We start from the raw sequence: 16,864 nt of genomic DNA, 5'->3' as shown, positions 1-16,864 counted from the left end.
GACTTTAGCAATGTCCTGGAGTGTTGTTGCAAGCTTCAAACCCCAAATTTGAACTATACCTTTGCCTCCACAGATGCTGCCTGGCCTGCTGAGTTCTTCCAGCAGCTTTTGTTTTGTTTCTGGAGCATTTGTCGAGAAAAAAAAGTACAAAGTTATTCCTTCACTGGAATTGCAGATGCTGGAAATACAGAATTACAGTTTGGAAACATGCAGCGGGCCACATAACATCACCAAGAGGAATTATGGAGTTTACATCGGAGCTAAACATTAATTCGAAGTGAAGTGTTAAGTGCCTGTCCCACTTTAGGTGATTTTAAAGCGACTGCCGGCGACTGTCAAAGACGTAGCAGATCGCCGAACTTTTCTTTTACCCGACGACAATGACCACGACAATGCCGAGTCAGGTCGAGATTACAGCGTCTTCGGAAACATCGCAAAATTCCCACGCTGTCAATGCTTCTCCGGCGTCCTAATTTTCGCTGAAATCACTGACAAGTCGGTAAGTACTTGAGAGTTTTGAACTATAACATCTTGAATGGTTACTTAAAAACCAAGCATCACTGTAACAAGGCATAAACTGGATTTACTTCCAGTTTACTAATAGCTGTATTAAAAAAAAAAAAATTAAACGTGGTTTAGTGGATTTTTGTGAAAAGTGTGTGGGCATTCTTTGAAATTGTACAGGAGATGCATATCAGGTTTCTGGGTTGCATATCTGGGTTGGGAGCCCACTTTAAATGTAATGGCTGATGGCCATAAACATCGCAAAATTCCCATGCCGTCAAACTGGCACCTCCAATCTACCTGTCAAATGTCCTAACGGTAAATAAATTGGTTAAACATAAGCATTTTATGGCATTTTGAAATGACTACTTATTTTAATATAATATGCTTCTAACTGCATCTAAGAGAACCTGTCAAACCTGGGGACAGCATGTGACAGCGCCCGCAATAAACAACGATACCTGGCGACAAGCCAGCTGTCGGACAAATTTCACTCCGGATGATTTCTCAGCGACGCGCTGAGATCCACTACGATTCTTGGAAGATTCCTCACGATCATGCCCGTAACACCTGGCGAACTGTCGGCGACAGCCTAGCTGCTGGCAGTCGCCTTAAAATCGCCTCAAGTGGGACAGGCCCTTTAGAGTTGTTTGATTGTAGAGAATGTTGGATGGAAGGCAGAGAGAAGGAAGCGATATTTGCTTTAGTGCTTTTGTAAAACAATTCCATTGCAAAAATTATATGAAAACAACAACAGTCTTCAGAACATTCTCAGTGCAACTCAATTTTGAGTTGAACATCTGAGCTGTGTTCACTTCCAACTTGTGCCTTGAGCATGGCTGATAAATCTGGGGTTTGCTGCCGAATGAAAGTGCAAGGTGTTGACTTGATACTGCATCTTTCTTGGTAACTTCTGAGGGCAGTTGATGAAGGGAAAAGCATTTTGGTGAGAGTGCAGAGTCACACAGAGCTCAGAGTTTAAGTTTGAGTTTAGTTTATTGTCACGTGTACCAAGATACAGTGGAAAGCTTTTGTTGTTTGCTAACCAGTCAGCGGAAAGGCAATAAATGATTACAAATGAGCTACCCACAGTGTACAGACACACGATAAAGAAATAATGTGAATAACATTTAGTGCAAGATAAAGTCCAGCAGAGTTTGATTAATTATTGCCCGAGGGTCTCCAATGAGGTAGATAGTTGCAAAGGACAGCTGTTGAGTTTTGGTAGGATGGTTCGGTTGCCTGATTGAAGTAATGTGTTCAGTTTTGGTCACCTTGCTAGAGAAGGATGACATTAAGCTGGAGAGATTGCAGAGAAGATTTACGAGGATGTTCCCAGGACTAGAGGGGCTGAGCTATAGGGAGAGGTTGGGCAGGCTTGGATTTTACTTCTCGCAGCACAGGAGGCTGAGAGGTGATATTATTGAACTGTATACAATTGTGAGGGAAATAGTGAATTCACAGTCTTTTACCCAGGGTAAGGGAACCAAAACCCTGCGGACATGTGTGTAAGTTGACAGCGGCAAGATTTGATTGGAACCCAAAGGGCAACTTTCTGCAGCTGGTGAACCAACACGCCTGGACCCTTCCAAACACCAACATTTACTGGCTTCTCACCACGTGAAATGTTCTGTCTTGCTATTTCTCCCGTCAACCTCGCGTTATCCTGCAGTATGCTCCAAGTATAACATTTACACAACCACTGTAACCTAATTCAGGAGACTTGTCTGTGACCACAACAATCACTGTGGGTACAGGACTATTGGTTACATGGAGAAGATTAATGACATAAGTTGCATCCAATACAAAGAAACAACACGTAGCAAAGATGACAGTCACATTCTGTTCCTTGAAACGGAGACTCGCCCTCTGAGTCATTGTTCCCCCACCGAGTCCTCTCACGACAACTAATCTTCCTCTCTCTCTTCCTCTCTCTCTCTCTCTCTCTCTCTCTCTCTCTCTCTCTCTCTCTCTCTCTCTCTCTCTCTCTCTCTCTCTCTCTCTCTCTCTCTCTCTCTCTCTCTCTCTCTCTCTCTCTCTCTCTCTCTCTCTCTCTCTCTCTCTCTCTCTCTCTTCCTCTCTCTCTCTCCCTCTCTCTCTCTCTCTCTTCCTCTCTCTCTCTCTCTCACTCTCTCTCTCTCTCTCTCTCTCTCTCTCTCTCTCTCTCTCTCTCTCTCTCTCTCTCTCTCTCTCTCTCTCTCTCTCTCTCTCTCTCTCTCTCTCTCTCTCTCTCTCTCTCTCTCTCTCTCTCTGTCTCTCTCTCTCTCTCTCTCTCTCTCTCTCTCTCTCTCTCTCTCTCTCTCTCTCTCTCTCTCTCTCTCTCTCTCCTCTCTCCCCCTCTCTCCCCCTCTTTCCCCCTCTCTCCCCCTCTCTCCCGCTCCCTCCCCCTCCCTCCCCTCCCTCCCCCCTCCCTCCCTCCCCTCCCCCCTCCACCTCCCTCCCCCTCCCCCTCCCCCTCCCCCTCCCCGTTCCCCTGCCCATCCCCCTCCCCCTCCCTCTCCCCCTCCCTCTGTGGCTTCCTGTTCATCTTGTGCTAATCTGTCAGTCATTGATTGGTCCGCAGCAGTTTTATGTACATTGCTGCACCCAATTGCGTTTGATTCCCATCGTTCCAAAAGCCTCCAAGATGCCAGAACTACAGGTATATAAAATGCAGCAGCATTGGAAACCTCATCCACACAGAGAGCTGGGAGAGAGACAGGTGGGAACGGCAGCAGGATATGCCCACCTTCACTCAGAAACTTGACACTAATGATGAATCGTTTTCTTGTGTTTCAGGTTCGAGGAAGGAAACATGATGCTGGTGTGGGTTTTGGTGCTGACCGCACTGCTTGCCAGTGATGTGGCAGGTAAGGTCCATTGATTCCAGGAGCTTTAGAAATATATTGGTGTGAGGAATGAATGCACTGTGTTAGGACTGTGGGTCATTGGAATTTGTGGACATTGGGACTGGTCGGGATGTGGTAGGAAATGTCTCTTGTCTGGGATAGTCGTCTCACAGCTGCAGAGTTGGAAGGTGAGTTGGAGACTCTCCTCCACATCAGGAGACAGAGATATCTCCACGGTGACGCTTCACAGGAAAACAGAGTTGCAGGAAGAGGGATATTTGACTCTCTGTCAGGAACCCAGGGGATGCAGAGGAGAAGGTTCTGCAGGCACTGGTCCAATGCAACGGGTGCAGTGTATTTGCCCGCTGTGAGGGTGAGGATGGAGTCTTGAGGGAGGATAGCCAGAGTGCTGGCAATGGTGCAGAGGGAGTGAGTCCTGGGGGTGGGGAGTGAAAGAGGCAGAGAAAAGTTGGAGTTACGAGTGATTTGATAATCAGATTGACGTACTTGAGATGCAAAAACATTGCAGTTGCTGGAAATATGAAAATAATACAATTTTTATGCTTTGGTGAGGTCACCTCATTCTGATAAACGAATGAGTTTAACTGCATCTGTTTACTGTTGTTTGTCTGCAACTCCATGTTAATCTGCAGATTAACTTTCAGTCTTGCACGTGCAAGGACATCCATGTCCCTTTGATCCTAAATGTTGCCGACCACTTTCCATTTCTCATTTTAATTACAAAGTTGATGATTTGATATTTTTGCCTCTTTATTCCATCCGCACATTCATTCAGTCTCACTCCCCGTGAGGTCTCTTTGCATCTTCCTTACAACTCCCTCTGCCACCAGCTTTGTGTCAGCAGCTGTCTTGATGCACGTCTCCCAGTACCTTCATCTAAATCACTGATGCTGTTTGTAAACTGATGGGTTTGTCCCTGCGACACACTCCAGGGTATCGGTATCTTCATGGTCACCACTCCCTACACCTTGGGTTGCAGGTCATTAGTCCCTGGGGATTTATTACCATTCAGCACCTTTATTTCTCCAATAGTTGTGTTCAGCTGATGATCATTTCTTTCACCTTCTCCTTCCATCTGTGTCTATTGGCCTCTCTGTTTACTTGACTTTCCCTTTCTTTCCAGGAAGGCCGACAAACAAAGTTGTTTAATTTCACTGTCATTTGCTTATTCCTTAATATAATTTCTCTCTCACTCTGCAAGGGGTGTGCAGACATATTTTCCCTTCATCCTCTCTGCAGAAATATTCAGTCAGTTTTTAATTTTCACACAGTATTACTCTCCAACTCTACTTTTCCTCACTAAAACCTTGGTTCAATTTGGGTGAAATTTGTTTTATTTGTTCAGGTTGATGAAGAGCACTTTGAATCATCTCCAATTCCTCAGTTTAGTCTCGTTTGGAAAGAATATAAGCCTTTTTGTTTATCTTTTCGTTTAATCACTTGCCGTGCATAAACCACTCTTTGTTCTGTATTTTCTGTATCTTAAGCAGTGTCTACTGTATCTGTTATGAACTGTGGGTTAATTCTTTAATTGCTAACCATTGCTTCCCCTTTCTTTCCTGTGAACATATTCTCACAATTACATGACCTACCAAAGCTGATCCGTGCCACACAGCTTTGTTGCTTGCTCACCGTAGTTGTAAGCCATTGGTGTTGTTTTGAACAAGACCAGTGGCAACTTTAACATAAAATTTCATTACATGATGATCAATTTTCCCCAAAAGCTGATGAACCACTAAAGTATTAATTAACCATTTCTCATTGTGCAATACTGGAGCATTTTTGCTCTCTCAACAGCCTGATCTAGAGAGCCATCAGGTACACACTCAATGCAGCCATTCTCTCCATATTTACTGTTATTTTGTTTTGCCCGATCTGTATATAATCATGGTTAAGCTGTGTTTCCATTTTATGAACTAAGTTCATTTCACTTCTCTGACTTTATCCCATCATTTACTGTCCTGGCCACCCCTCTTTTTTCATTTTGCCGATCCCCATGCCTGTTTAAAAGTCGCATTTAATTCCAAATTCATCACTTTGCAACCACATGAAAACCATTGACGTGTTTGTGATGCAAATGTGGCCGAGGAAGGTGGACTGAGGGAGGGGATCAGGGGGAGGGAAGATGAGGAAAGAAGTGTGCACATGATGTTATGTCAGTGCACACACCGAGTGTATCAGTAGGTGGTCAAAGTGATTTTAATTCCATGTGGTGCGTATGTGTGTGTGCATGTGGCATGTGACCAGTGGGAGGGTCATGAGGGTAAAAATCTAATTTTACTCAAGTGACAGAATTCTCGCGTTGTTGTGGAACAGAGAAACGTTAATGCACAACAACACAGCTCTGTGAGAGTCGTGCTACAGGTGGTGAAGGTGTTTGGCACGCTTGCCCTCATCGAAGATTAAAGGAGTTGTCATCCATGTTACAGCTGTACAGGATGTTGGTGAGACCCCACTAGGAAATTGTGTTACCAGATCTGGTGGGCTTGAGTTATAAAGGGGGGGGGGGGATGGGGGAGGAACATAGATGTCACAGTGCAGGGGAGATAAAATTGGAGGGCATGTTGTTAACAATGAGGGTGACAGAGGACTTTTACAATGTTTTAAAAACATTTCGACAGGTTCATTGATAGGAAAGGATGAGAGGATAGGGGCCAAATGCAGACAAATGGGACTCGCTGAGGAAGGCCCTTTGGTCGGTGAGTTGGTTTAAATCTGAATTCTCTTTAACTGACAGAAATGACCAATACTTTGGGACCGGAGGAGACTCAGCAAGACCTTGAAATTCACGACTTAGTCAAAGGGCAGTGTGATGAAAACTGGTTGTATTATTATCCCTCAAGCTCCTGTTACCGTTTATTCAGTGACAAAAGAACCTGGTCAGATGCTGAGGTAAGTCCCTGAAACCAGTGGTTGTTCTGGGAGGCCTGGGGAACATTGCTCTCTGCTGGTTCATTCCCATGAACTCACAGCACAGCCTGTCGTTGAATTGCCTGCGATGAGTCCCTGTGTTCCAGGGTGCGCTTCACTGCAGCCGTGGGCTCCGGTTTCTATCGCTCGGACCAGTGGGTGAAATATTGGGATTTGGGGGGAAACTCCACATCCAGGGAATAAAGTTCCCCAATTTTCAACGTTACATCGGATGATTTATTTGGAGGCTTTTGAGAGGATGGAACACACTGATTCACTACAACAGATAAACTATTTTGTTTGCTTACAGGCTTTCTGCAATAGGCAACACGAATCTGGACATCTGGCTACTGTGCACTCAAGCGATCACAACAAGTACATTATCAACCTGATTGTTGCAGCGACCGAAAGGAACGAAAGAACTTGGATTGGCCTAAACGACAGAGAAAATGTACAGTTAATGATGACACGTTAGCTTCCAGGTCGTTACCACACTGGCCAGACCTGCATTTGTTGTCCTTCCCTGATCATCCACTGCCATTTTCAGAGGGAAGTTTACAGTCACATCGTTGTTCAGAGATAGAGTTACACATGACGCCCTGCAGAGTAACAGGGTGCGGCAGTGTAATGGTTAAGTTACTCTGTGATATCCCGGTGATCTAGGCACACGAGTTTGAATCCCATCCCAGACACCAGGGAATTTGGATCCAAGTAAATAAACTGCAATCACTCTGGAGAAACAAGTCACCATCAGTAATGGGGACTGAAACTACCGGACTGTTGTAAAAACTCATCTGGTTCACTGTTGTTCTTCAGGGTTAGAATTCTGCTCTCCTTCCCCAGTCTGGCCTCACCAGGACTCCAGAGATCCATCAATGTGTTGACTCGTACCTGCCGTCTGAAATGGTCAGAGGATGATCAGGGAAGGACAATAAATGCAGGTCGGGCCACTGTCACCACGTCCTGTGAACAAATAAAATCCCACATGTTCATGTGTCTGTTTCTGCTCCACATCAGCCTCCTCTCACCCTCCTTCATCTCACACCATCACTGGGACTTTCCTTTCCCCTCATCAGCTCATGGAATCAGCATTATAAAGGGGTCAATACTGTATCAATGTGTCAATCTAAAATAAGCACTGACACAACACGAGAAAATGGCAGCAGGAGTAGGCCACTCGGCCCCTCAAGCCTGCCCCGCCCTTCAATACGATCATGCCTGACCAGTGCCGGCCTCACCATTTCCCTTCATTCTGCCAGATCCTCTCTGCAGTCGGGTTCTGGTTAATCCGTCACCTGAACCTGAATTAGTTTTGGTCCCCAAATGTGGAAAGGACACGGGGCAAGGCTGGTGTGCAGAGCGATGTCACAGAGCAGCTGAGAAGGAATCTGACAATGAGAATTTACAGATTTGGGGATATGAATTTGAAATAAATCACATGCGTTCTCTAAAGCCCAATTCACTGGATTTTTTTCAAAGAGAGTTAGCTCTTGGGGCTAAAGAAATCAAGGGATCTGGGGAAAAAGCAGGAACGGGGTATTAATTTTAGATGATCAGCCATATGTTCCTAAAGCTGAAGAAAAGACAGTATAAGGGAAATCCATACAATTATATTATCAGGGACCTTTGTAATAAAAGCTTAATGGCTCAGGTACAGCTCCTCCCTGCACTGTTACTCAGCATTCCAATGGGAATGACCGTTGTTTTATTCACAGGAAGGGACTTTCACATGGATCGATGGATCTTCACAGAGTTACCGGAACTGGCTTTCAGGTGAACCTAATCATTCAGGCAACGAAGATTGTGTGGAAATAAACTTTCGTGGTAAGTGTAACAATGACAGAAATGTTGTTGTGTTGGAAGTTGATTCCAGACACAGTATTGAACAGGAGGTGACCTTCACAGACCTGCTGTTACACAGAGGGAGGGAACCAACCCCGTGGGTCCTGTGCTCTGCAGAACTGGACTGACTGCCCAGCAGTGAGAGGAGGATGTATGGGATGTAATGCAGGAGTCAGGGGAACAGACACCGAGTGTAACTGTGCAGGAGGAATGTACAAGGGGGCAACACTGGAGTTAGAGGAAGGTATAGTGTGACACGGCACATAAAGAAAGAACTGAACACAGACAGGAAGTGAAAGGAATGTCCTGAGATTCATTTTTAAATGAATTAAACACAGAAACATTATGCTCAACCTCTGTGTATCCTGGTTAGAGTGGACATGCTGTAGTGTGAACCGTTCCATGTCACTGTTTGACAACACCCTGAGAGGCAGTGGAGCAGTGAACTGTCACAAAACAGAGCGGCAGTGAGGATCCAACAGGCTGAGGCTTGTTCTCCACAAGAGAGAAGATTGAGGGGGGACCAGCCAGGGGCCGATCTCACTGTGAAGGATTTGTAGGGGGATGTCGAGAGGATGTTTCCTCTAGTGTGAAACCAGATTTCCTGGTCATAAATGTAAAATAGCCACCGATAAATCAATAGACAATAGGTGCAGGAGATGGCCATTCGGCCCTTCGAGCCAGCACCGCCATTCAATGTGATCATGGCTGATCATTCTCAATCAGTACCCCGTTCCTGCCTTCTCCCCATACACCCTGACTCCGCTATCCTTAAGAGCTGTATCTAGCTCTCTCTTGAATGCATTCTGAGAATTTGCCTCCACTGCCTTCTGAGGCAGAGAATTCCACAGATTCACAACTCTCTGACTGAGAAAGGTTTACCTCATCTCCATTCTAAATGGCCTACCCCTTATTCTTAAACTGTTTTAAAATCAAAGAGAGAAAATCATCTTGACGTGGGCGTTGCGGGCAGGTGGAGCTCAGGAGCACGTAATCGAGGCAGAGAGCACAGATGTAGTTAAGGGAGAGGTCGATGGAGAAAGGAACAGACGAATGTGTTGTTGGGGTCGGATGAAGGGAGGGGGGAGGCTGGTGAGGAGCAGCAACAGTTGCACGGATCCATGGGCCGAGTGGTCTGTTTCTGATCCAGCTCCACAGATTCCAGATCTGACTCAAATAGATGAAACATTTTGACCAAACGGAAAACAGAAAATGATGGAAACACTCAGCAGGTCAGGCAGTATCTGCGGAGAGAGGAACAGTGTTAAGATTTCCCTCAATTACCTTTCTATTTCCTTTCCACAAATGCTGCCTGACCTATTGGGTATTCCCAGACTTTATTTCACATTTCCTGCATCTGCAGCATTTAGCTTGTGGACTAACAGGAAAATGCTTTTCTCTTTTCATGTTTCTAGGAAAGGGAGTGTGGAATGATTTGAAATGTTGGAAAAAACTTTATTTTGTTTGTTCCTACAAAGTGGACTGTGATTAGAAGACTCCAGAATGGTCCATTCATCCTTTCCACCAGTGGATCCAGTGCTTTGATTTCTTTGTAGCCGCTCTCACTGTCTGTGGTGATTGTACTCACTGAGCTTCTCAGCCAATAATAAAGAGAACTGCATCATGAGCTGTGTGTTTGGTGCTGTGTGAGTCCAGTTTCTCGCAGCCTTCCTGTCCCACTGTTGCTTCCTCCCCACCTCTGCACTCAGTGCTGCGCTGAGGAGAAGGCGGGACACACTTTGCAAAATGAACTCTTGTGTTTCGGCCGCACCTGGTGTGTCGGGTCCCGGACACTGCACCTGGGAGAGAAATAAAGGCTGTGGAGAGGATACATGGGGAGGTAGTGGAATAGTTGCAGGGAGAGAGATTTCACAGTCCTGTGGGTGGGCTGCAGAAGATGCACTGGGCCCAGAAATCTTCTGGATGGGCAAGTAAATGCTGGCAAAACCTATAAATTCAAGTACCTTGAATGAATAAAGGAAAATGTTCATTCCCGAAACATGGAGTCCAAATCTGTCCACGGACTTGAGGTCAACATTGAACAGCACACTGATAAAGTGCAGCACGTCCCCACATACACCATCCCCCTCACAATAAAGGCCAACATCTCATCAGCTTCCCAATTGCTTTCTGTACCAGCATGCAACTCAGTGGTTCATGTCGTCCACTCTCCAATCCCTTTGTTGCACAACATTCAGTTTTCTCACTCTGTTTAAATGATATTTTACTTTTAATTCTTCCTTCCAAATCAAGAGTGAAGAGTCAAGAGACTTTAATTGTCTTATGTACCGACAGCAGAACATTGAAATTCTTACTTGCAACAGCATAACATGACTGCAACACAATACACATAACTAGTTTAGTTTAGCACAGAAACAGGCCCTTTGGCCCACCGACTCCTCAACGACCAGTGATTGAATTGAACTTAAATTGAAATTGAATAGGTTTATTGGCCAAGTATGTGCATATAGAAGGAATGTGCCTTAAAGCTCTGCTCACAAATGACACCACAAACATACAGTTAACAATTAAGAATAAAGCATAACCACATCAAAACAATAAGGATACAACATTAACGTGGGTGAAAATAAACCAGAGCAAAAAAGAGACTACAGTCTTTGGTTATTGAGTAGAACTATCACTCGTGGAAAAAAGCTGTTTTTATGTCTGGCTGTGGCTGCTTTGACAGTCCGGAGTCGCCTTCCAGAGGGAAGTGCTTCAAAGAGTTTGTGGCCAGGGTGAGAGTGATCAGAGATGATCTAGCCCGCTTGCTTCCTGGCCCTTGCAGTGTACAGTTCATCAATGGGGGGAAGGTTGCAGCCAACAACCTTCTCAGCTGTGCGAACGATCCGTTGCAGCCTCCGGATGTTGTGCTTGGTGGCTGAGCCAAACCAGACCATGATAGAGAAGGTGAGGATGGACTCAATGATAGCAGTATCCCTGCACATGAACAGTATCCTAAACACACTAAGTTCAATTTACACTTCTCTCATGTTAACTTATAACCTGTACATCCTTGGAGTGTTGGAGGAAACCGAAAACCATGGAGAAAACCAAAGTGCTCACGGGGAGGACGTACAAATTCCGTACAGGCAAGCACTGGTAGTCGGGATCGAACCTGGGTCTTGCTGCAAACTCTTTAAGGCAGCAACTCTACCGCTACGCCACCATGCTGCCCCATGCCTAATTTACACCTGTAGATGTTCAAGAGAGTATTTTGCCCGCTGTGAGGGCGAGGATGGAGGCTTGAGGGAGGTTGGCTAGTGCTGGCAATGGTACAGAGGAGTGAGTCCTGGGGGTGGGGAGTGAAAGAGACAGTGAAAGGCTGGAGTTACGAGTGATGTGATAATCAGACTGTCATTCTGATAAACGAATGAGTTTAACTGCATCTGTTTACTGTTGTTTGTCTGCAACTCCATGTTAATCTGCAGATTAACTTTCAGTCTTGCACGTGCAAGGACATCGATGTCCCTTTGATCCTAAATGTTGCCGACCACTTTCCATTTAAAAAATATTCTTCTTTTCTCATTTTTATTACAAAGTTGATGATTTCACAGTTTTTACTCTTTATTCCATCTGCACATTCATTCAGTCTCACTCCCCGTGAGGTCTCTTTGCCTCTTCCTCACAACTCCCTCTGCCACCAGCTTTGGGTCAGCAGCTGTCTTAATGCACGTCTCCTGGTCCTTTTACTTTGAATCATCTCCAATTCTCTCCCTCCCCCCCTCTCTCTCTCCCTCTCTCCCTCCCTCTCTCTCTCTCCCTCTCTCCCTCTCCCTCTCTCTCTCCCTCTCCCCTCTCCTCCTATCCCTCTCCCTCTCTCCCTCACTCCCTCTCTCCCTATCTTGCTCCTTCCCTCTCTCTCTCCCTCTCCCCCTCCCTCTCCCTCTCTCCCTCTCTCTCTCCTCTCTCTCCCCTTCTGTCCCCTCTCTTTCCCTCTCTCTCTCTCTCTCCCTCCCTCTCCCTCTCCCCATGTCTTTCCCTCTCCCTCCCCCATGTCTTTCCCTCTCCCTCCCTCTCCCTCCCTCTCCCTCCCTCTCCCTCCCTCTCCCTCTCTCTCCCTCTCTCCCTCCTCCTCTCCCTCCCCCTCTCCCTCTCTCTCTCTCTCTCTCTCTCCCTCTCCCTCTCCGTTTCCCTCTCCCTGTCCCCCTCACTCTCTCTCTCTCCTCCTTCACTTGTTTCAAGGGCCATCCTTCATTAGTACGTCTCTGATTGATTTCATGTAGTTGTTCTGACCCAGGCTGTCCGTCAACTTATTGGAATCTGAAGAAGGTTTCCATCCAGAAACTTCACGTCTCCGTGTTCTCCAGAGAGATGTTGCCTGACCTGCTGAGTCACTCCAAGACTTTGTTAATACACAAAAGGCCACAAAGTGCTGGAGTAACTCAGTAAGTCAGGCAGTATCTCTGGAGCACATGGATAGCTGATAACAGACACAAAAACCTGGAATAACTCAGCGTGACAGGGAACATCTCTGGAGAGAAGGAATGGGTGGTGTTTCGGGCCAAAGCCTTTCTACAGACTGGTTAGGGATAAGGGAAATGGGAGAAATTGACAGTGATGTGGAGAGATAAAGAACAATGAATGAAAGATCTGCAAAAAAGTAACGATGATAAAGGAAACAGGCCATTGTTAGCTGGTTGTAGGGTGAAAATGAGAAGATAGTGCGACTTGGGTGGGGGGATAGAGAGAGGGAATGCCAAGCTACCTGAAGTGAGAGAAATCAATATTCATACCACTGGGCTGAAAGCTGCCCAAGCGAAATATGAGATGCTATAGACAATCGACAATAGACATAGGTGCAGGAGTAGGCCATTCGGCCCTTTGAGCCAGCACCACGATTCAATGTGATCATGGCTGATCATTCACAATCAGTACCCCGTTCCTGCCATAACACCTGACTCCGCTATCTTTAAGAGCTCTATCTAGCTCTCTCTTGAAAGCATCCTGAGAATTGGCCTCCACTGCCTTCTGAGGCAGAGAATTCCACAAATTTACAACTCTCTGACTGAAAAAGTTTTTCCTCATCTCCGTTCTAAATGGCCTACCCCTTATTCTTAAACTGTGGCCCCAGGTTCTGGTCTCCCCCAACATTGGGAACATGTTTCCTGCCTCTAACATGTCCAATCCCTTAATAATCTTATATGTTTCAATAAGATCCCTTCTCATCCTTCTAAATTCCAGTGTTTACAAGCCTAGTCGCTCCAGTCTTTCAACATACGACAGTCCCGCCATTCTGGGAATTAACCTAGTGAACCTACGCTGCACTCCCTCAATAGCAAGAATGTCCTTCCTCAAATTTGGAGACCAAAACTGCACACAGTACTCCAGGTGTGGTCTTACTAGGGCCCTGTACAACTGCAGAAGGACCTCTTTACTCCTATACTCAACACCTCTTGTCATAAAGGCCAACGTGCCATTAGCTTTCTTCACTGCCTGCTGTACCTGCAAGGTAACTTTAAGTGACTGATGAACAAGGACACCCAGATCTCTTTGTACTTCCCCATTTCCTAACTTGACACAATTCAGATAATAATCTGCCTTCCTTTCTTACCACCAAAGTGGATAACCTCACATTTATCCACATTAAACTGCATCTGCCATGCACCTGCCTCCTCTAATTTACATTTAGCCTCACCCTGACAATGGAGGAGACCTAGGACAGAAAGGTCTGTGTGGGAATGGGAAGGAGAATTAAAGTGTCCGGCAACCGGGAGATCAGGTAGGTTCAGGTGGGCTGAGCGAAGGTGTTCCGCGAAACAATCGCCCAGTCTGCGTTTGGTCTCGCCGATAGCTGATATTTCAGAACGAGACCCTTCTTCAGACTCATTGGAGGGGGAGGGGGGAGGTAACAGCTAGAAAAGGGGAGAGACAGCACAAAGCATGGCAGGTAATAAGTCATCACAGGTGATCAGTCTGAAGAAGGGTCTCGACCCGAAACGTCACCCATTCCTTCTCTCCTGAGATGCTGCCTGACCTGCTGAGTTACTCCAGTATTTTGTGAATAAATACCTTCGATTTGTACCAGCATCTGCAGTTATTTTCTTACAGGTGAGGAGGATTCTTTGATAGGCAGATGGTTAGAACAAAGGCCAGAGATTAAAAAAATTAGGTGTGAGACAGGTTTGAATAAGTGAGTTCGGTATTGCAACTGTGCATGCCCAGGTCATGGGTCATTCGGGATAAGCATTCTCGTCAGCTGAGACACTGCGTGAACACAGACCTGCGTTTCATACGTATTTTCCAGTTTTGCTTCTTCTAGGTAAGAAAATATTGCTTTCAAAACTATTAACTGGGTGTATTTATAGTTCATCTGTACAAAACGATGATAATTTTGATGGCTTAATTAGCTTTCCCTTTGTAGCTTGCTGGTCCCCTCAGTGAGTGAGTGAGTGAGGTCATGACGATTAATAACAACCATTTTTTATTGTATTTGTTTTTGTGGGGGGTGGAGGGGAGGGGGGGTGGGGGGGGGAGAATGAAATGAAATGTATGATTTCTCTGTCTCTACCTTTAAATCCGAGGCATCCACATAATTTGTAAGGAGCTGTCGCCCGCTGCTGATTCTTGAGGCTCCCCACATATTGTTCTGCCCTCCTGGAAAAGGGCTCTGATTTCTGACCTGTCGACGACTCTCTGTCAATGTGGTATTTCAGCTCCACCAACTCCATGATGCCAGCTTATGTAACAAACAGAATCAAGAGTCAAGATTCAAGAGTCAAGAGTGTTTTATTGTCATGTGTCCCAGATAGAACAATGACATTTTTACTTGCAGCAGCACAACAGAATACATAAGCATAGTACACTGTAAACAATTTAATAAACGAGAGAGAAAAAAAGTTCAGTGTGTATAACTACACATACTTCACAAATACACACACGCACACACACACACATTATCTATCTACAACTCAGATCTTGTATATATATATTTTTTGGGTTTGACCTGAATATTTGATATATTTGTTTGCGCGTAACAGCGATTGCGACAAAATGGTGAACAGTAGCGTGACGGTTTTCGCACCGCCTTAATCGCCAACCTCCCAAACGACCGGCCGTGATATTTTCATTTGCTTTGGTCGCGTGTTTTTTAAGTTACAGAGGTTTTAAAGCGCTGCCCCCCCCCCTTTTCAGGGGGGCGCTGCGGTGCAGATTTAGCCTTCAGCTTGTGACGGCTACATTGTTTCAAAAAGTTTCCAGATCACTGCTTGTTTTAAAGCAGTTTTTTTTGTTATTGCAAGTCACTTGACATACACAGATCAGGAGGACGGGCCAAACAGGCACACTTGGAGAGTGCTGATTGTTTTAAAGTAGTCTTTTTTGTTATTGCAAGTCACTTGACATACACAGATCAGGAGGACGGGCCCAACGGGCACACTTGGAGAGTAAGAGTGGGGCTGGGGGAGGAGAGAATGGGGGGTGTGGGGACGGGCCCAATGGGCCCGCTTTGCTAGTATATATATATAAATATAATGTTGATTTTTCTCACCTCCTGACCTCTTCTCCTGTCTGCCCACATTCACAACAGCCAGACCAGAGCTCCGCTCAGCTTCCCCTCTTCCCCCTAATCCACTTGTCAGCGTCACCCTTTTGTATCTTCACTGTGACCCACTGAAACCTTTCCTGATCCTTTCCCACAATAAATTCCTTCCCTGCCTCGGTGATCTCCCTCTCCCGTGAATATATATTTATAATCTCTCCAAATCTCTCCTATGGGCCCGTCAACCCTCCTTGCAAACCTCTCCTGCGGCCAGCAGCAGGAGAGCTCGCCTCACCCCCCTCCCCCCCCCATTGGCTGCCACCCCGTCACTTGTGCGTGTTCCGCTCCCCTCCGAGCGGCAACCGTCCCCCAAATGCGCACGCGGGGATGCGGCGGCCATCTTATGTAAGTTTGAAAGTTTAAAAAGTGATCGGCGGCCATCTTACGTAAGTATTGAAGTTTAAAAAGTGATCTTTAAATCTCCTGCAGGCCCGGCAAATCTCTCCTGCGGGCGCGGCACACACCGTTGGGTGCAAGCTTCTCCTGCAGGCCCGCAACCCTCTCCCAGCTGACGATCTGTGGACCCCATCTGCCACCGAGCTGCTCCACGGGACGAAGGTCAGGCGCGGGGCATGCCGGGATGGCGCCGGTCCTCCAGGCGGGGGCGGGGAGCACGTTTATTAAAGTTTCAGCTCGTTGGCTACGCTGCATATACAATGTCCATCACTGGCAGATCCCGTCTCCAGCAGCCATTGTGCCCCCCCCCCCCCCCCTCATTGGCCGCCACTGCCGTCATTTGGGCGGGTCCCATTGTGACGTCAAACGTGGATGACGGGCAGGGACGGTAGAATAAAGGGATTTTTTTACTTTAAAAAGGTTATTTTTAAAGTTTAAAAATTAAAAAACTTTTAAAATATAACAACCATTTGAACCACAAAACCATGATAATGAAGGTGGTGCTAAAATTGTTGCGCTATTGTGTACCATTTTGGTTGCGGTTTGGGAACATACATACTAAACATATATAATATTTACGCATATACAATATTAGAGTTTTAGTAATTTACTAGACCAAGTGGACCCGTTGGGCCCATTCCTCGTAGAGGGGGGACAGAGAAGGGGACAGGGTGTCACTGACCTGGGCCCGGTGGCGCCAGCACTGCAGCCAGAGCGAGCCGTAGACCCAAAGCCTCTCCTATAGTGGTCTGGCACCCTCACCCTCCCCACTTAATCCCCCTTATCCCCCCCTCTGCCCCCACTGACCCACTCCATCCCCCCT

At 46.2% G+C, this 16,864-nt stretch overlaps 1 protein-coding gene across 1 annotated transcript; it reads left to right on the top strand.

Annotated features, from left to right (window-relative positions):
• The first annotated feature begins 3,298 nt into the window (after positions 1-3,298).
• On the top strand, positions 3,299-8,233 carry LOC144604760 (C-type lectin-like). The gene is made up of 4 exons (XM_078419391.1): positions 3,299-3,353; positions 6,091-6,245; positions 6,574-6,714; positions 7,979-8,233. Exons 1-4 carry the CDS (start codon positions 3,299-3,301, stop codon positions 8,231-8,233), a joined length of 606 nt encoding a protein of 201 aa, XP_078275517.1.
• Positions 8,234-16,864: the final 8,631 nt, after the last annotated feature.

This window comes from Rhinoraja longicauda, chromosome 23 (genome assembly GCF_053455715.1).
Source record: "Rhinoraja longicauda isolate Sanriku21f chromosome 23, sRhiLon1.1, whole genome shotgun sequence".
Lineage (NCBI taxonomy): Eukaryota > Metazoa > Chordata > Chondrichthyes > Rajiformes > Arhynchobatidae > Rhinoraja > Rhinoraja longicauda.
The sequence above is the reverse complement of the archived record's forward strand: the minus strand, read 5'-3'. Positions and strand labels throughout refer to the sequence as shown.

Excerpts from the sequence above, each read along its gene's own strand:
- LOC144604760 (XM_078419391.1), top strand. The coding sequence starts at position 3,299 with ATGATGCTGGTGTGGGTTTTGGTGCTGACCGCACTGCTTGCCAGTGAT. Across the intron at positions 3,354-6,090 it reads GCTTGCCAGTGATGTGGCAG|AAATGACCAATACTTTGGGA; the intron begins GTAAGGTCCATT and ends TTTAACTGACAG. Across the intron at positions 6,715-7,978 it reads GCCTAAACGACAGAGAAAAT|GAAGGGACTTTCACATGGAT; the intron begins GTACAGTTAATG and ends TTTTATTCACAG.